Here is a 14,113-nt window from a genome sequence, read left to right as displayed (position 1 = left end):
AAACCTAATAGTAGCACTTTTTGCTCAACTTAACCAAAAAAAATCAATAAAAAAGAAAGACAATGCTTTTATACTTTTTTCCTACAATTACATCTAGTAGAAATATCCAACAAAAAAATTCCCTTGTGATATAAAGCCTGATTTTCCAACCTAGCCCAGGGGAAAGAGCAGCTACACAGGCTTTATCTCCATAGAAAAGTTGAGGAGATGACGCGAGAAGCAGAAGGATCAATGAACATTTCTGAGCTAGAAAAGATGAGATTGACAGCAGAATAGGATGCCAAAGATGAGATTCTAAACAGGCCAAAGCAAATTATAGGGGATCAGGATGTCTCCACAGCTCTTCTCCTTTCCTCTTCTTCAGCTTTAAGCCAAGCAGCCTAATGAGATTGAAAGAAAACATCAGAAGACCAAGAGAAGTTTTGGGTCAGACTCAGAACATAATGAAACCAAAATTACTACTAGGGGGCAAAAGTGATAGTTTTCGATTGAAAAAAAAAGGAGGACAAAAAAGAAAAAAAGAAAAGGAGAACTTGCCTTGTCCCTTTGAAGCCTAGAGAGATGAGGACGCATAGAATTTTCAAGGCTCATGCCTCCCCATGCTTCTTGTAGCTCTTTCTGCCTTGCCTCTCGGTGAGCAACTGAATGCCTAATGTGATCCTCTGATTGCTGAGCAGCTGCCACCATAATTTCTCTTTCAAATCTAGACTTGTGTTTAACCAAAACCTGATCCAAGCTGCTTTCCTGCCCACCATACTTGTCTAACTCTTTCTTGGTGTCCTTCCTCAGAACACTCATTGCTGCTTCTTCCTCTGATTGCTGAGCAGCTGCCATCTTTTCTCTTTCAAGTCTGGACCTGTGTATAACCAGAACCTGATCCAAGCTGCCCTCTTGACCACCCTCCTCATTTAACCCTTTCTTGGTGTCCTTCCTCTTAACCTTCGTTGCTTCTTTTTCCTTGGCCTTAAACTCCATTTTCTCTCTTTCCAACCTTGACACATGCTTCACTAAAACCTTATCCAAACTTTCAAAGTCTGTTGTACCATTTCCTCCATTTCTCAAATCTTGTTTCTGGATATAGCGGTGACTTCTCGATGATACTTCTTCCACTGTATCGCCCATTTGACCAACATTATCTGGTGTAGTAAGGATCTTGTGATGACAATTTCCTGCTTCTTTCAATCCATTATATTGACCTTCATGTGACAACTCTTGTGCTGCCTTCAAGGATGGTTGCTTATCCTCTCCAAGAACATTCTTGTTCAAGTCAATGTTTTCGGTCCCCTCAGGAGCATTGTCTCTTGCCGATAATGATAAAGTTTCTTCTGGAACTCCAGAAGAAGTCAAAGATCTAGCCTTTCTGCTCTCAGCAACCTTGCCACCTTCAATTGGCTCAAAATTTCTTCTGCTCTTTGCTTCCTGGACCTCCTTTTCCAGTCTAGACACATGTTTTACCAGAAACTTGTCTAGACTGGGCAATTCTGTAATATCTTGCTTTGCAGGACAGAATCTGTCCACTTTTTTGGTATTCATTTTGGAACATTTTTCATTTCTCCTCGCCTCTTCAATCTCCTTCTGAAGCTTAGAAGAATGCTTCACTAGAATAGTACCCAAGTCAGACACACTGGTATCTTTACCAACATTCTTGTGATCCTCTTTAAACATTTCCCCTGATTTCTTCATGGCCTGTTCAATTTCCAGTTCAATCATTGGAGAAGTCCTCTGAAGATTACTTCCAGAGTCTTGGTTGTTATGGTCTGAACTTGTGTAATCAAGTGAGCATAACCTATCATCATCAGGCTTATTGTCTAGCTTCTGCTCACTCAAATTGTTAGCTTCTTTCATCCTAGCATTTTTTGCTTCTAGCACCTCCTTTTCAAGTCTTGTAAGTCGCTTCACCAGAAACTTGTCCAGGCTTGGAAATTCTGTTTCAGACATCTTTTTCTTCAACTGATCCTCAATGTTAGATTTGCTTACTGATCCTGCTCCAGAAATGGACAATCTGCTACAAGCATGAGGACGTGAGTAATGATTAGCAGCAGCACTGTCTAAATTATGCTTCTTATAACCTTCTACTTCAGCAAGAGCAGCATTCAGACCACAAGTTGCTACTATAGTCGCAAGTGAAGCAAGCTCATCTTCTTGCAAACCTTTAAGCCTTTCCAGCATCATTTCCTCAAGTTTAGTCATATTAAACTTTTGAGACACTTGACTTTCCTTGTATTCCTTTTGCATCACTCCAGAAATTTCTTTCTCAAAATCTGATCCAGTATCTGATTCACATTCAGAAGAGAACTCCGAGAAGTCCTGGAAGTTTTGATCAGAATCTGGATTCTGACTGATTTTACGTAGGAGTTCTCTGAAGTCATCCTTCTTTATGGAAGGACAATTTGCAAGCTTGGTTAATGCTGCCTTTACTGCACAAGCTACTTGTTTATCCACCTCAAATGGAGTTTCAAAAGATGCTGAAACAGTATGAGTAGACGAACCTCCTCCTTTAGCAGCTGTTGTCTCAATTTTGCAACGCTTTTGAGGGCAATCTTTTATGTCATACATGGTTACACCAAGGGTAGTTGCAGCTTCAAATGCCTCTGCTGCAGTTTTTTCTGCTTCAAACATGTGAACTTCTGCACCTTTACAGTCTATCCTGTAAAATTACAGTAAAAAGATGATCAGAAAATATTCTAGACATGTTTTTCCAATCTGTCTAAGAGGGAACATGCTTCACTTCGTTTCTTAGTTTCTTATGAGGATCTCATAAAAACATCAGTACCTCGCTGCTTTAAGTATTCTGCACCAAGATGCTTCAACCATTGCAGCCTTTCGAGCCTCAATTGCCTTACTTGCAGCTTCCTTTACTGCAATTTTTTCTCTTAGTACTCTTGAGTAATGAGGATTTGAATCACCCAAAGTCTCATCCAGAGTTAAATTCATTCCATCTACTTCCTGTATATACATTGTCCGAGTCAAAAATTCGGGCAAAAGACAAACCAATTCAGGAGATGGTTGGTGCACATAAAACTACCTGCAGCAATTTTATTTTCCTTTTCAAGTATGAGTCCACCTTCTTCCGAGGGAACCAGTTTAGAGGTGAAGTTCTCCGATGAGGCGGCTTTCTAATCTGTGATGTACATTTGTTTAAGACATTCCAATTGGACTGTCCAGATTCTTTAACTGCTTTATTTTGCTACATAGCGTAAAGAGAAAATCAGAAAATGCTAAAGGACACCAAATCAGTAATAAAGGAATTTACAAAATCCGTCCGGCAATTTTCAGAAAGCTGTGCTCCAATAAACCGGAGGCGTCATCATAAACTACCAATCTACTAAACATTGTTCAATATGCTACTTAGCCTCAAGTTGATTTCAGGGAAACAATAAGAGTAACCATGTTCCTGTAAGAAGGATGAAGTTAGTCTCTATTGACACTGTCATTTTAGATTCTGCATTCCATGATTCTATCACATATCATAGGACTATGCATACTGAAAGGGCTATACTTGGGGATTAACTGATCAAAACTATACCTCTGAGCCCTTTGTTGTGTTATAACATGGTATAAGCAAACATGACAAGTAACTCAATTTAGCAATAAACAGTTGAAACAATTAACTTGTTAAGAAACTAAGATACAAATTCTTCTCATAAGAAATAAAGATGAGATGCAAAGTAGAAAAGGATCAACACAATGGGTTACTCCAGTAGTTCCAACCCAAAATCCTTCTTGTTTTTTAAAACGGTACAAAATTTCTAAACCGTACAACTTATCACTGAGGTAGAACCATTTTCCAAGATGTCAATGACTATCTGCATTTCCGTACCCTTCTAGAATTCAAAAGTTAGCGGACTTTCAAAACTTTCTTCTATTTCTTCACCCACTCATGGTAGATTTCGTTTGGTGGGGTTGTGATAGCAGAATTATATTAGAATCCCATCATAGTGAACCAACAAGAAAATCAGAACCCCCAGTCCCTACAATTACATATATGAAACCAAAAACCCATATTAAATTAAATATCTTAACATCCAATAAAATACAGGATCTAAAGTTCCAAATAGAAAGAAAATCAATTTTCAGAAAACAAAACAGACTGTTAATCAAAGTTCAGTACAACCCTGATAAACTTTACAAATCAACCCGCCAAAACCAGATAAAAAAGAACAAATCACAGAGTCAAGAGATGTCAACATTATAAATACAGACACAATCCACAAAAAAAATCCAGGTAGTAGAAGCCAGGAAAGCCAGTAATTTCTTTTCATTTTTCTCTGATTAAAAGAAAAATGAGTAGAAAGAAAGTACCTTTCCGATCTTAGAAGTAGCCATCACAGAATCACTTGAACTAGTACTACTACTGCTACTCTCTTTCTCAGGGGAAGCATCTTTTCTTTCCGTTTCGATACAACCCATGTCGAAGCATCCAAGATCCATTTGCCTCAGATAGATAGCTTTTCAAGATTTTGATGATCGATCAATGAATGCCCTGCTATATTTCTTGATGGTCCAAGAGATTGATTCACGTATACTACTAAAATTCTTGGTTTAGAGAAGATGGATTTCGTGAAAATGGAGAGTATGAGAGATGGAACTTTTCTTGATTTCTTGTCAGATGATGAAATATTGAACGGGTTTCTTGAACCGGAATGTGGTTTTTTGTTTTTAAAAGGAAAACTATCCGTTACGATTCTTTCCTTTCCAACGGTCCATTTTTATTTAGGAGAAAAGATCCGAAAGAGATCCGGCGGATATTAGGTTCTAATGAAGTGGATATTTCCTACACCCGGGTATGCCCTCTTTTGAGATAAGCTCAATTAAAGGCTAATCAATACATTCGGATTGATTCCCCCAACAAAAATACAATCCAATTGATACTTTCAGAGAACAAGATCTTCAGGAATGCAAGACTTAGGGTTACTTCTTTGTTGGATGATTGTATACAAAATAAATGGCCATTTATGTTACATTTTTTAGTCCTATTTTGTGTGATACTAAAGATTAAATTGGCAGTAATGCAATGGACAAAATAAAAGCTAGATTTTCTGGGATGAGAAATCATGGTTAGAAATAGAAGCATTCCTTTCAATAGGGTTTTTACTACACTCGTTAATACACATACATGGTCTTTTTTTTTATTATTGGCTACAAGTTTCTGTGGCCATTAAACTATTCCTTGTGTCTATTTTTTAATATTAAACTATTTTTTTTGTCTCAATTCAGTCACTCAATTAACTAATCAGTGCACCTATAACCAGTTCATCAGATTTTGTTCTTAATCTACAAAAAAAAAAAAAAAAAAAACCTAACATGTGCAAGTCACGTGTCAAATCTAAGAATAAATATGTCCATTGAACTTCCGACCCTTAGAAATTTCAATGACCACTATTTTGATCGCATACTAATCACTCAATTATTTTTTAATTCAAAATGGCTACTCAACTCACAAATGTGTATGTTAGTGGTCATTCCGTCTAAATTCGATATTAAACCTAACGGAATGAGTTGTATGTGCACTACATACACCCAAGACCATAGGAAAATTCATCCAAATAGATAAGACAAAAGTTTTAAATAGCCATTAATACAAACAATATATTCTTAATGATCTTTCATTCAAATTGGTCACACAACTTGACGAACGTGGGATATACATATAACAATTAAGCTCATTTCACAGTCAAGTTTTACATTTATAAATCTTAAATACCCCACATGCGATTTTTCGCAAGTATACGAGTCGTTTATTGAGCATAGGGGTATTAGATGTCGATCCCACAAGGAAGATTGTCAATTACCTATATTTTTCGAACTCTTTTATTATTTAGATTATCAAATGTACTATATATTGAATCTAAACTATAAATAATGAGATAAAAATAATAAAAATAACAATAGAAAGCTCCTAGGATATGGAATTTCTTATTACTCCTGCAAATGAATTACCAGTTAAGTGAATGCTATTATCTTCGTTAGTTATGGTGTAATTTCCTAATATATGTGATACCCACTTTCACCGGTGTATTCACTATACCTATAGTTAATTCATACCTACTTTCGTGGTTATGAAACTAATTACAACTCCATTTCTTCTATGAAATTACATGAAACAAGTCACTAAAGTCACAAAGGTGCACCTCTACTTTCGTGAGTGTACTCCCTAGGTTTATCACTTCCTTAAACTAGTGTTAATTTCAATTCTCATTGCAAACTTAACACCTTAAAATTATCACAATTAATGACCAGTTAATCATGATTAAAAAAGCAAAAGTGATAAATAACTTGCTCAAAATAATATCATCAAATAACCAAGTAAAAATCGCTAACAAAATACAGAAAGTTCATCCATAACTCTAGGCATAAACTTTAGCAAAACATGTAAAAATACAAATCCAAAACTTGCATATTAACCATACTTAAGAATCCAATACAAAAGATAAAGAGTTAGAGAAGAGATAACCCTTGTCACATAAGTTTCAACCCCTCCTTCTTCATCTCCATCTTCATCCTAATATAACCAATATACAAGAGTAGATAACACACATAACTACCTAAACTATTCTACTCTAACTAATGAACTAAGGAAATTCTAGTAAAGACTACATCTTTTGTGAATTTCTCTAGCCTTCCAAAGTTGTGAAAATGTTCTCCAAAGCCTCTATTTATAGAAGAATTCAAGATCATGGTGAGTTGTTAAAGTTGATGTAAATTGCTCCTTTGAATCACCAAAAGATGCTTCTTGAATTCTCTATACTTGCTTGCTCAGTTCCATCCGGATTTCTTGTAGATAAATTGGTCAAAAAGCTTGTGTGAACATAGCACAAGTTGCAGAGCAAGTTGTAGAGCCGCAATTAGGGATCCGAGGGCAAGATCCGAGGTCAGATCGTTCAAAATACCCCTTGGATCTCATTTTTCTTCATTTTTATCTTCACTGCACATTAGGATCTGAGGCCTGTAACATGGGGATCCGAGCTCGAATCCTCCCCTCGGATGTAGCCTTCTGATTACAGAAGTTTATCAGAGGTCAGGTTTAGTACAGATCCAAACTCGGATTTACTTACTCTATTTTTTGTACAAATTTAACTGATATTTTATTGATGATAGAGGCTGAATTAACTCTTGTGTAAAACATAAAAGTTATAGCCCTTTGAGTTAGTTTTCCAATGCATCAAGATCATCTAATTTGGAGGTCTGTGGATTGAGAAATGACCAAAATACTTTTGACTGGTCAGAACTCTGTTTCAGCTTTTGACCATAAAAATGCACTTCTGTATTTCAACATTTTGACAATGAAAACAACTGAACTGGACTTCGATATCTCATACCAAATGTAGATATATCTCTTAGTTTTAAAATGGTACAAGAATCACCTTAATCCGATACTTGTAACTCAAGATATTACCGAAATACCACAAGATGTCAAAGCTGGAAAACTTGCATTTCATCCTTTGAGTATTTTGCACTTCATATCTTCTTTTTATCACTTCAAACCATCATCAATCATCCAATTATCTTCTCAAATCACTCCAATTGATGATTGAATCTTTAAACTTATAAAAACATGAAATTTTCACCATAAAAATCCATAGAAATGAAATTTTTATCAATTAAACCACAAAATGCATATTTTCACTAGAATCCTAACTAATTAGTTATAAAACTAAATAAAACACACCAAAACTAACTAACAAAACATACTTAAAACATGTAAGCTATGCACTTATCACAAATAACCAAAATAGTATATTAGCAAGCTTTCCTTCAAATTTTGTTATTAGACCTACTATTTTCATTTTATTTCAGGGTTCTTGGGAATAATTCACAAGAACTTGAGCATATAATTTAGATTTTTTGTTGAAACTTGTAAATTAGAATATATTAAAGCAAATATTAAAGATTCTAAATTTTTTTTGTTAATTAAAAAATCTAAAACTCTAGATGGAAAAAATCTAAAAAAATTGACCTTATGAAATTGTGCTTGTTTTTGGTACGTGAAATGCACATGGAGCTCATTCTGTTAGCATTAACAGAAATATTTGATAGAATGACCACTAGTATATCGATTTAAGAGTTTAGTGACTATACTAAAACAAAAAATATTTAAATGGCCAAAAGTGTACAAGTGAAATAGTTTAATAATCTTAGGAGTTTTTAGGTTTAGATTGAGAAGTTCAATGGACATATTTATCCTTAAATTCTGACATGTGATTTGCATGTGTTTGATTTATTTTGTAAATTAATAGCAAAATCCAATGAAATGACCACGAGTATATTGGTTAGTTAGATAAGTAGTTGAATTGAGACGGAAAATAGTTTGATGGTCAAAATTAGATGTAGGGAATAAGTTAATGGCCACCAACGTTTTTTACCCTTTTTTGGTTAAATTCACACTCATATTATCATGTGAGTGCACAAACTCATATTTATTATCTTCTTTTGTATTTACATACATTTTAGATTTCATTTTATTTTTTCAAAACAGCAACATTTGAATTTCATTTTAAGGAATGCCCAATTTCAATAGACCCTTTTCTATATGGATTTTTTTCCTATTTGATGCCTAAATAAGCACGCAAAAAACAAAAGGATGGCCAACTAATAAAGCTTTAAAATTAGCACCCAATCCCTGAATTGCCGCACTTCCCTAAAAAACATTTACATTTTGCAGAAAAAATAACATTGAATCCACTGCTTATTGTTTGCCCTTAGAACACCAAATAGACAAATACATACTATTTTAATAAAATTTAATAGTTAATTATTCTTTCCAATCTTACCTTAAATACTTTCTATATAATCTCAATCAGGTTTGAAATCTGTAAATTTCTAAGTTGATAACTTGTCACTAATTTGGGTACGAACCTGGAAATTTGTTTGAAAAGCTTGTATTAAGGGCTACGTAGTGCAGACACTAACAGATACAAATGTACAAAACTAAGACTCAACGTAAACACTTATATAACAATATGTAAAAACACAATAAATTTTATCATATATCTAAATTTGTACGCAAAAATAGTGTTAGTGTATGTACTTGTTTTTAAGTGTCAATATTAATTCTACTAGTGTCTATACAAGCAATTATAAAGTCCATTGATTTTCCTCTGGAAAGTCTGATGAATTGATGGAACACATTTCTAACAAGAAAGTAGGAAATTTCAACATTACTCAAATCATCCATGAAAATGTAACTTCCAAAAAAAAATTGGGAAATAAGTTGGGAAAAGATTAGGTCATATAAACAAGATGATCATGTCATAGATATATATGTTGCATATAAACTAGCACTTTGTTATCATACTTGCTTAAGGTACAGCATATACAATATACAATGATATATGCCAACAGACATTATTCATGATTACCTAGAATAAAAGATAATCCAAGATTATTATGCCAGACAGAATTCTTGGCTATAACTCTTCATTATCGTAGCTACATAAAAGGGAGAATAGCTTTGAATAGTGTTTGGATACCCTATGGATTTCATCATTTTGGGAAGTTATTGAGGGATGAATTGTTTTTAGAGTGAGTTTCTAGGGTTGCCTGTGAATGTTTATGGGTTTGGAACTCATAGTTGTCATGTTTCCATATATTGGCAGAAGAATACCAAGCTTGTGCATGGTAAGAAATTAAAATCATGCTCACAGTAAAAAGTTAAAAACATGCATAGAATCGTACTCATGACGCCCAAAATGATTTGATTATATTGTAAAATAAGAAGTGAAATTATTGATGTCAAGATTGTTAAATTGACATTGTTTATATTAAAAACTTCATCTGTAAAGTAAGAAGTGATTATATTGTAGGCGGCATATTAACAGGCCTAAACTTGGGATGAAAAGGTTTAATGCAGCATATAATCATTCTTCCATGCAAATTATGCCCGACAAGGCTGATTAGATAAAGTTTTTTCTTTTGTAATAAAAGGAGATGGCATAAAAGATAATCAGTCAATTGCAAGTTGTGGAGTACTAACTCCACAATAATCCTCCTACAAAAGTCTATTAAGTTGTAAAGGCATTACATCAAAAAACGAAATGGTACATGTCTGATACAACCCTAATCTAGTCAATGTAGTTGCACATCTATTTGCTTTATGATAAGTATGCTTAATTGATGTGTGTCACATGGAAGAAAATGTCAAGCAAGCATGCTTATTAGTGAAAATATATGCTAAGTGAATCATGTTAATAACTATAGGTGCATCTGGTTCAATTTCCAAAGAAAGTAGATTGAAGGTTTTGCAAGCATCAAGTCATCTCTAAGGCCCCAACGTTTAGTAGAAATAATTTTTGCATGTTCTAGTCTTTAACTAAAGCCTTTTGTCCATCTACCATTGTGATCTCTAATCAAACCACCAACTCCAGCAAGTACAGGATTGCCTTGAGCAGCTCCATCTCTAAATGCTCTTGATCCAGGGCAATACTCTCCATCCCTTGAGTATGGCGTAACCTTCAAGATTTAAAGTAAATTTTATTCAATTTCAATTTTAAAAAAAGTGCAACTGAGATATCAAAATAAAACAAGAAAAAGAAAGCTTGAATAACAAAACACAAGGTGGGGCTGGCTATGCATACCACTGCCACCAGATTGTGGTATCATTTTTTCTTTCCAAGAAGCTGATTAGATAAAAGAATGAAAACTAATAATATAACCAACACAATTTGGTCCAATGCTGGTATATTCACATGTTGTAATAAAGACCAAAAAGTACATTATTACATTTGTCTATTAAAAACAAAAAAGTACGGTTTAAGTTGAAGCAATTCTCATCACTTTGAAGTACCAAAAGATACATTATTACATTGGGCAAAAAACTGCAGTGGTTCTCGAACTTTCAACTTTGCGCACTTTTAATCCTCCAACTAATAAGTACATAAATGTAGTCTTCCAATTAATAAAAATGTGTAGTCATAGTCCTTCCATCCAATTTGACTATTAAGATTGATGGAAAACACATCACGGACTACTCACATGACATTTATTTGGGATAATCTCGTTATCACAACATGGGGACTTTCCTCAAATCTCCTTCTTTATTCCAATCGGGAAAGAAGCTATGAGGACTAGTAGCAGTAGATTGAGAGGCCCTCAATTGATCCAAAAATAAGAAGATTCAACACTCCAACTCTCTTCATGTGCACCTATGGTAAATTGATGAAGGTGGTGACTTCATGGAAATCTCGGAATCCTGGTAAGAATGGTGAATTTACCATAGGTGCACATGAAGAGAGTTGGAGTGTTGAATCTTCAACTTCATGTGCACCTATGGTAAATTGATCCAATTGCAAAATAAGGTGGTGTCGGTAGTCAATTGAGGTGATACCTGGACTTTTAAGAAGGGTGAATGCAACTGAGGAACAAAGGGATGAATTGCAAGATTTATTGAACAAATTAGAGTCAAAAGCTACAAAGTTAAAGGTGAAAGTGAAGGAGATGGAACAAGAATTGGCTAGGCAAAAAAAGATTAGGAAGTGGCTTGTAAGGCTACTAGTACTCTCTTGGGTTTTAATGTTATTAATGGTGGTTTGGCATCGAGATGAAAGATGGACTCCTGGAGTGTTGTAGATTGAAGAAGCCCTATGAAAATTGTGTTCATGTGAAAGTTGTGTCCATCGAGATAATGATGAAGTAATCTGGTCTATTGTGTTTATATAAAAAATCTGTTGTAATCCTTCCATATTACGTTGGCCTTTTGTAGTGTTAGCGAACCAGTTTGAAATTGAAATGTACTCCATACTTTTTGAAGAATGGAAGTAATGGAATGAAGTTTGATCTAAACTAGTGTTGCTTTAAAATTATTATAGCCACCACATAAAGATAGTAGAATGAGAACAATTTAATCAATGTTAAAAATAACAGAAACATATATAACCAGAATGCCTATTATACTCATTCATTCACAAGTGGATAAAAGCCAACATAGCAATCAAAAGGGATACAGTAATCAAGCTTGACCATTTAATGATCAGTAAACAAAAAAACTAATCCATTTATACAAAATACTAAGCTGTTGGACAAAAAGCTAATTACTTGGTCAAAAGCTGTCTATTTACAATTACAAAATATGTTTCCTAGTCAAAAGAAATCCACCCATTGTTCAATAAAGTGCTACTGACTATAGCAATAAAAGACTAATTTATGGCCTTGTTGGACTTTTAAGTTGCACCTTTTTCTTTTCTACCTCCAATTCTCCTTCCTCTACCTGCTCTTCCTCTGCCCCTTCCATTTCATTTTTTCCTCCAATTTCCAATAGTGAAGAGAGGTTGCTTGCCTAAATATGCATGGTTCAAATTGATAACTCCTTTATCAGGATCTATCAAAGGCTATTTTGAAGCTCTTTTTCGCTTCTGCCTCTTAGGAGTTGGTTGTTGTGTTGAGGGAGTGCTAGTAGAGGCCTATTGTTCTTCAAGATTAACATGGTGGAATGAAGATTGGTAGTCTTGCTAATCCAGTTGTTGTTGTTGGTTCTCATTTTGATGCTCATATTGGTGTACAGATTCAAATGGAGACTATTGATGCCCATTATGATCATGGAGTTGAGGTGATTGCTACCACATAGTCCTCCTTTGATTACTTTGCTGGTTCTTTCTAACTTGTCAAAGGCAGCAAATTTAAAAAAGTAAGATTTTAATATTCGTTTGCATGTGTAGCACAATTTCTGAATACTTAGAATCTGTCTTTTAAATGGCCTCATAGATATACCCTTTGAAGTATGTATACCATCATTAGTATCCTGTGGAGTATGTACGCCATTATTAGTACTTTCTTCTACTTGATTAGATTGCCTAGATCCTTCTTTGCATGTAGCTGCATTGCGACCTACTTTCCCACACTTTCTACAATGTATAACAATTCTTTTTCTCAGTTTTCTACCATGATTTTTCCTCTTGGTGATGTCTCTTCTTCAAGCCTTTCTTGGCCTCCCAGGTTGAGCAACTATGAGTGATGAGTCCAATAGAGGCATGGTGGATGGAAGCCATAGAATTTCACCACTAATTGGTTGGAGGATATTATAATATATCTTCAGAAATAGATTTTTTACTGTAGCACCCTTCAAGTTTGTTGTAAGAGTTTCCATTATTTCTATGAATTGTAGCTATTGCATGATAGCAAGGAATTCCACTTACGGCCCACAAGTTACATGTGCACTACCTTTTCTTTAGGTCTACAGCATATTGGTGACCTCTTGGGCCTCTCACTTGATAACTAATAGCAGAATTCTAAATAGGATTTTAGTGAGTTGAACGCTTGACCCTTTTACCAACAATTTCACTGGGCAGCGGTCCAATAGGACCTTTACGCTTCTCCATGGCTGTCTTTCTTTGTTGAATCCTGTCCATAATATATTCACTGATGGACTGTAGCAGTGAAATTATAAGCTAATCCCTGATTTCAAGGATATGAATATTGAAAGACTCATAAAGGTTATTAACCAACATATCACATTTGGCATGAGTTGGGAAAAATGCCTTGCACCAATGTTGAGGATGAGATGCCTTTTTCACCCAACTATGTGCTTCCTTGTCATATGCTTTCAAATCTGCCATTGCCTTATTGAAGTGCTCAAGTGTAGACAGCATGCAATATTCCAGAATCTTTCCTTCAACACCTCTCTTGGATGCTTTTTCTTGAAATTTATGTACAAATACTGCACACAATATCAATGCTCACAGTTTGGGAGCACCTCAACTAATGCTCTATCTAGTCCCTGTAATATAAAACGAAAAGTAAACATTTGTCTTAATGACTGCTTATAAAATGAAATCTAAAAAAATTATAGTACATAACCTTTTGTTGATAAGAGATAAAAGTGTAATGGAATTGGTTTTCTATTTCCAAATCCTCACTCAACAACTTCAGAAACCATGTCCACTGTTCAGTGATTTCTTTCTCCATGACTGCCCATCCAATTGGCCAGTAGTCATTGTTAGGATCTATCTCAAGGACAGTAAGTAATTGTCCTGGATAAGTGCATTTTAGATAGCATCCATCTAAGCCTATAATAGGCCTACAACTAGCCTTAAAGCCTTGGTTAAGTGGTCTAAGATAGCAATACAGTCGCATGAATCTTGGATTACCTGAAGATTGTCTGAATGGAGTAAACATGACCTCC

The 14,113-nt window shown here is 34.8% G+C and overlaps 1 protein-coding gene across 1 annotated transcript; it reads right to left on the bottom strand.

The window, feature by feature from the left end:
• Positions 1–4,795, bottom strand: LOC113727413 (uncharacterized). The gene is made up of 5 exons (XM_027251567.2): positions 4,303–4,795; positions 3,026–3,187; positions 2,774–2,946; positions 538–2,647; positions 1–380 (listed from the first exon to the last, which is right to left on the bottom strand). The coding sequence occupies exons 1-5, from the start codon at positions 4,429–4,431 to the stop codon at positions 324–326; spliced, it is 2,631 nt and encodes an 876-aa protein (XP_027107368.2). The 5' UTR covers positions 4,432–4,795; the 3' UTR covers positions 1–323.
• Between the last annotated feature and the right edge of the window lie 9,318 nt (positions 4,796–14,113).

The sequence above is a fragment of the Coffea arabica genome, chromosome 2c (genome assembly GCF_036785885.1).
Source record: "Coffea arabica cultivar ET-39 chromosome 2c, Coffea Arabica ET-39 HiFi, whole genome shotgun sequence".
Classification (NCBI taxonomy): Eukaryota; Viridiplantae; Streptophyta; class Magnoliopsida; order Gentianales; family Rubiaceae; genus Coffea; species Coffea arabica.
This window is presented reverse-complemented; position numbering and strand designations above follow the sequence as displayed.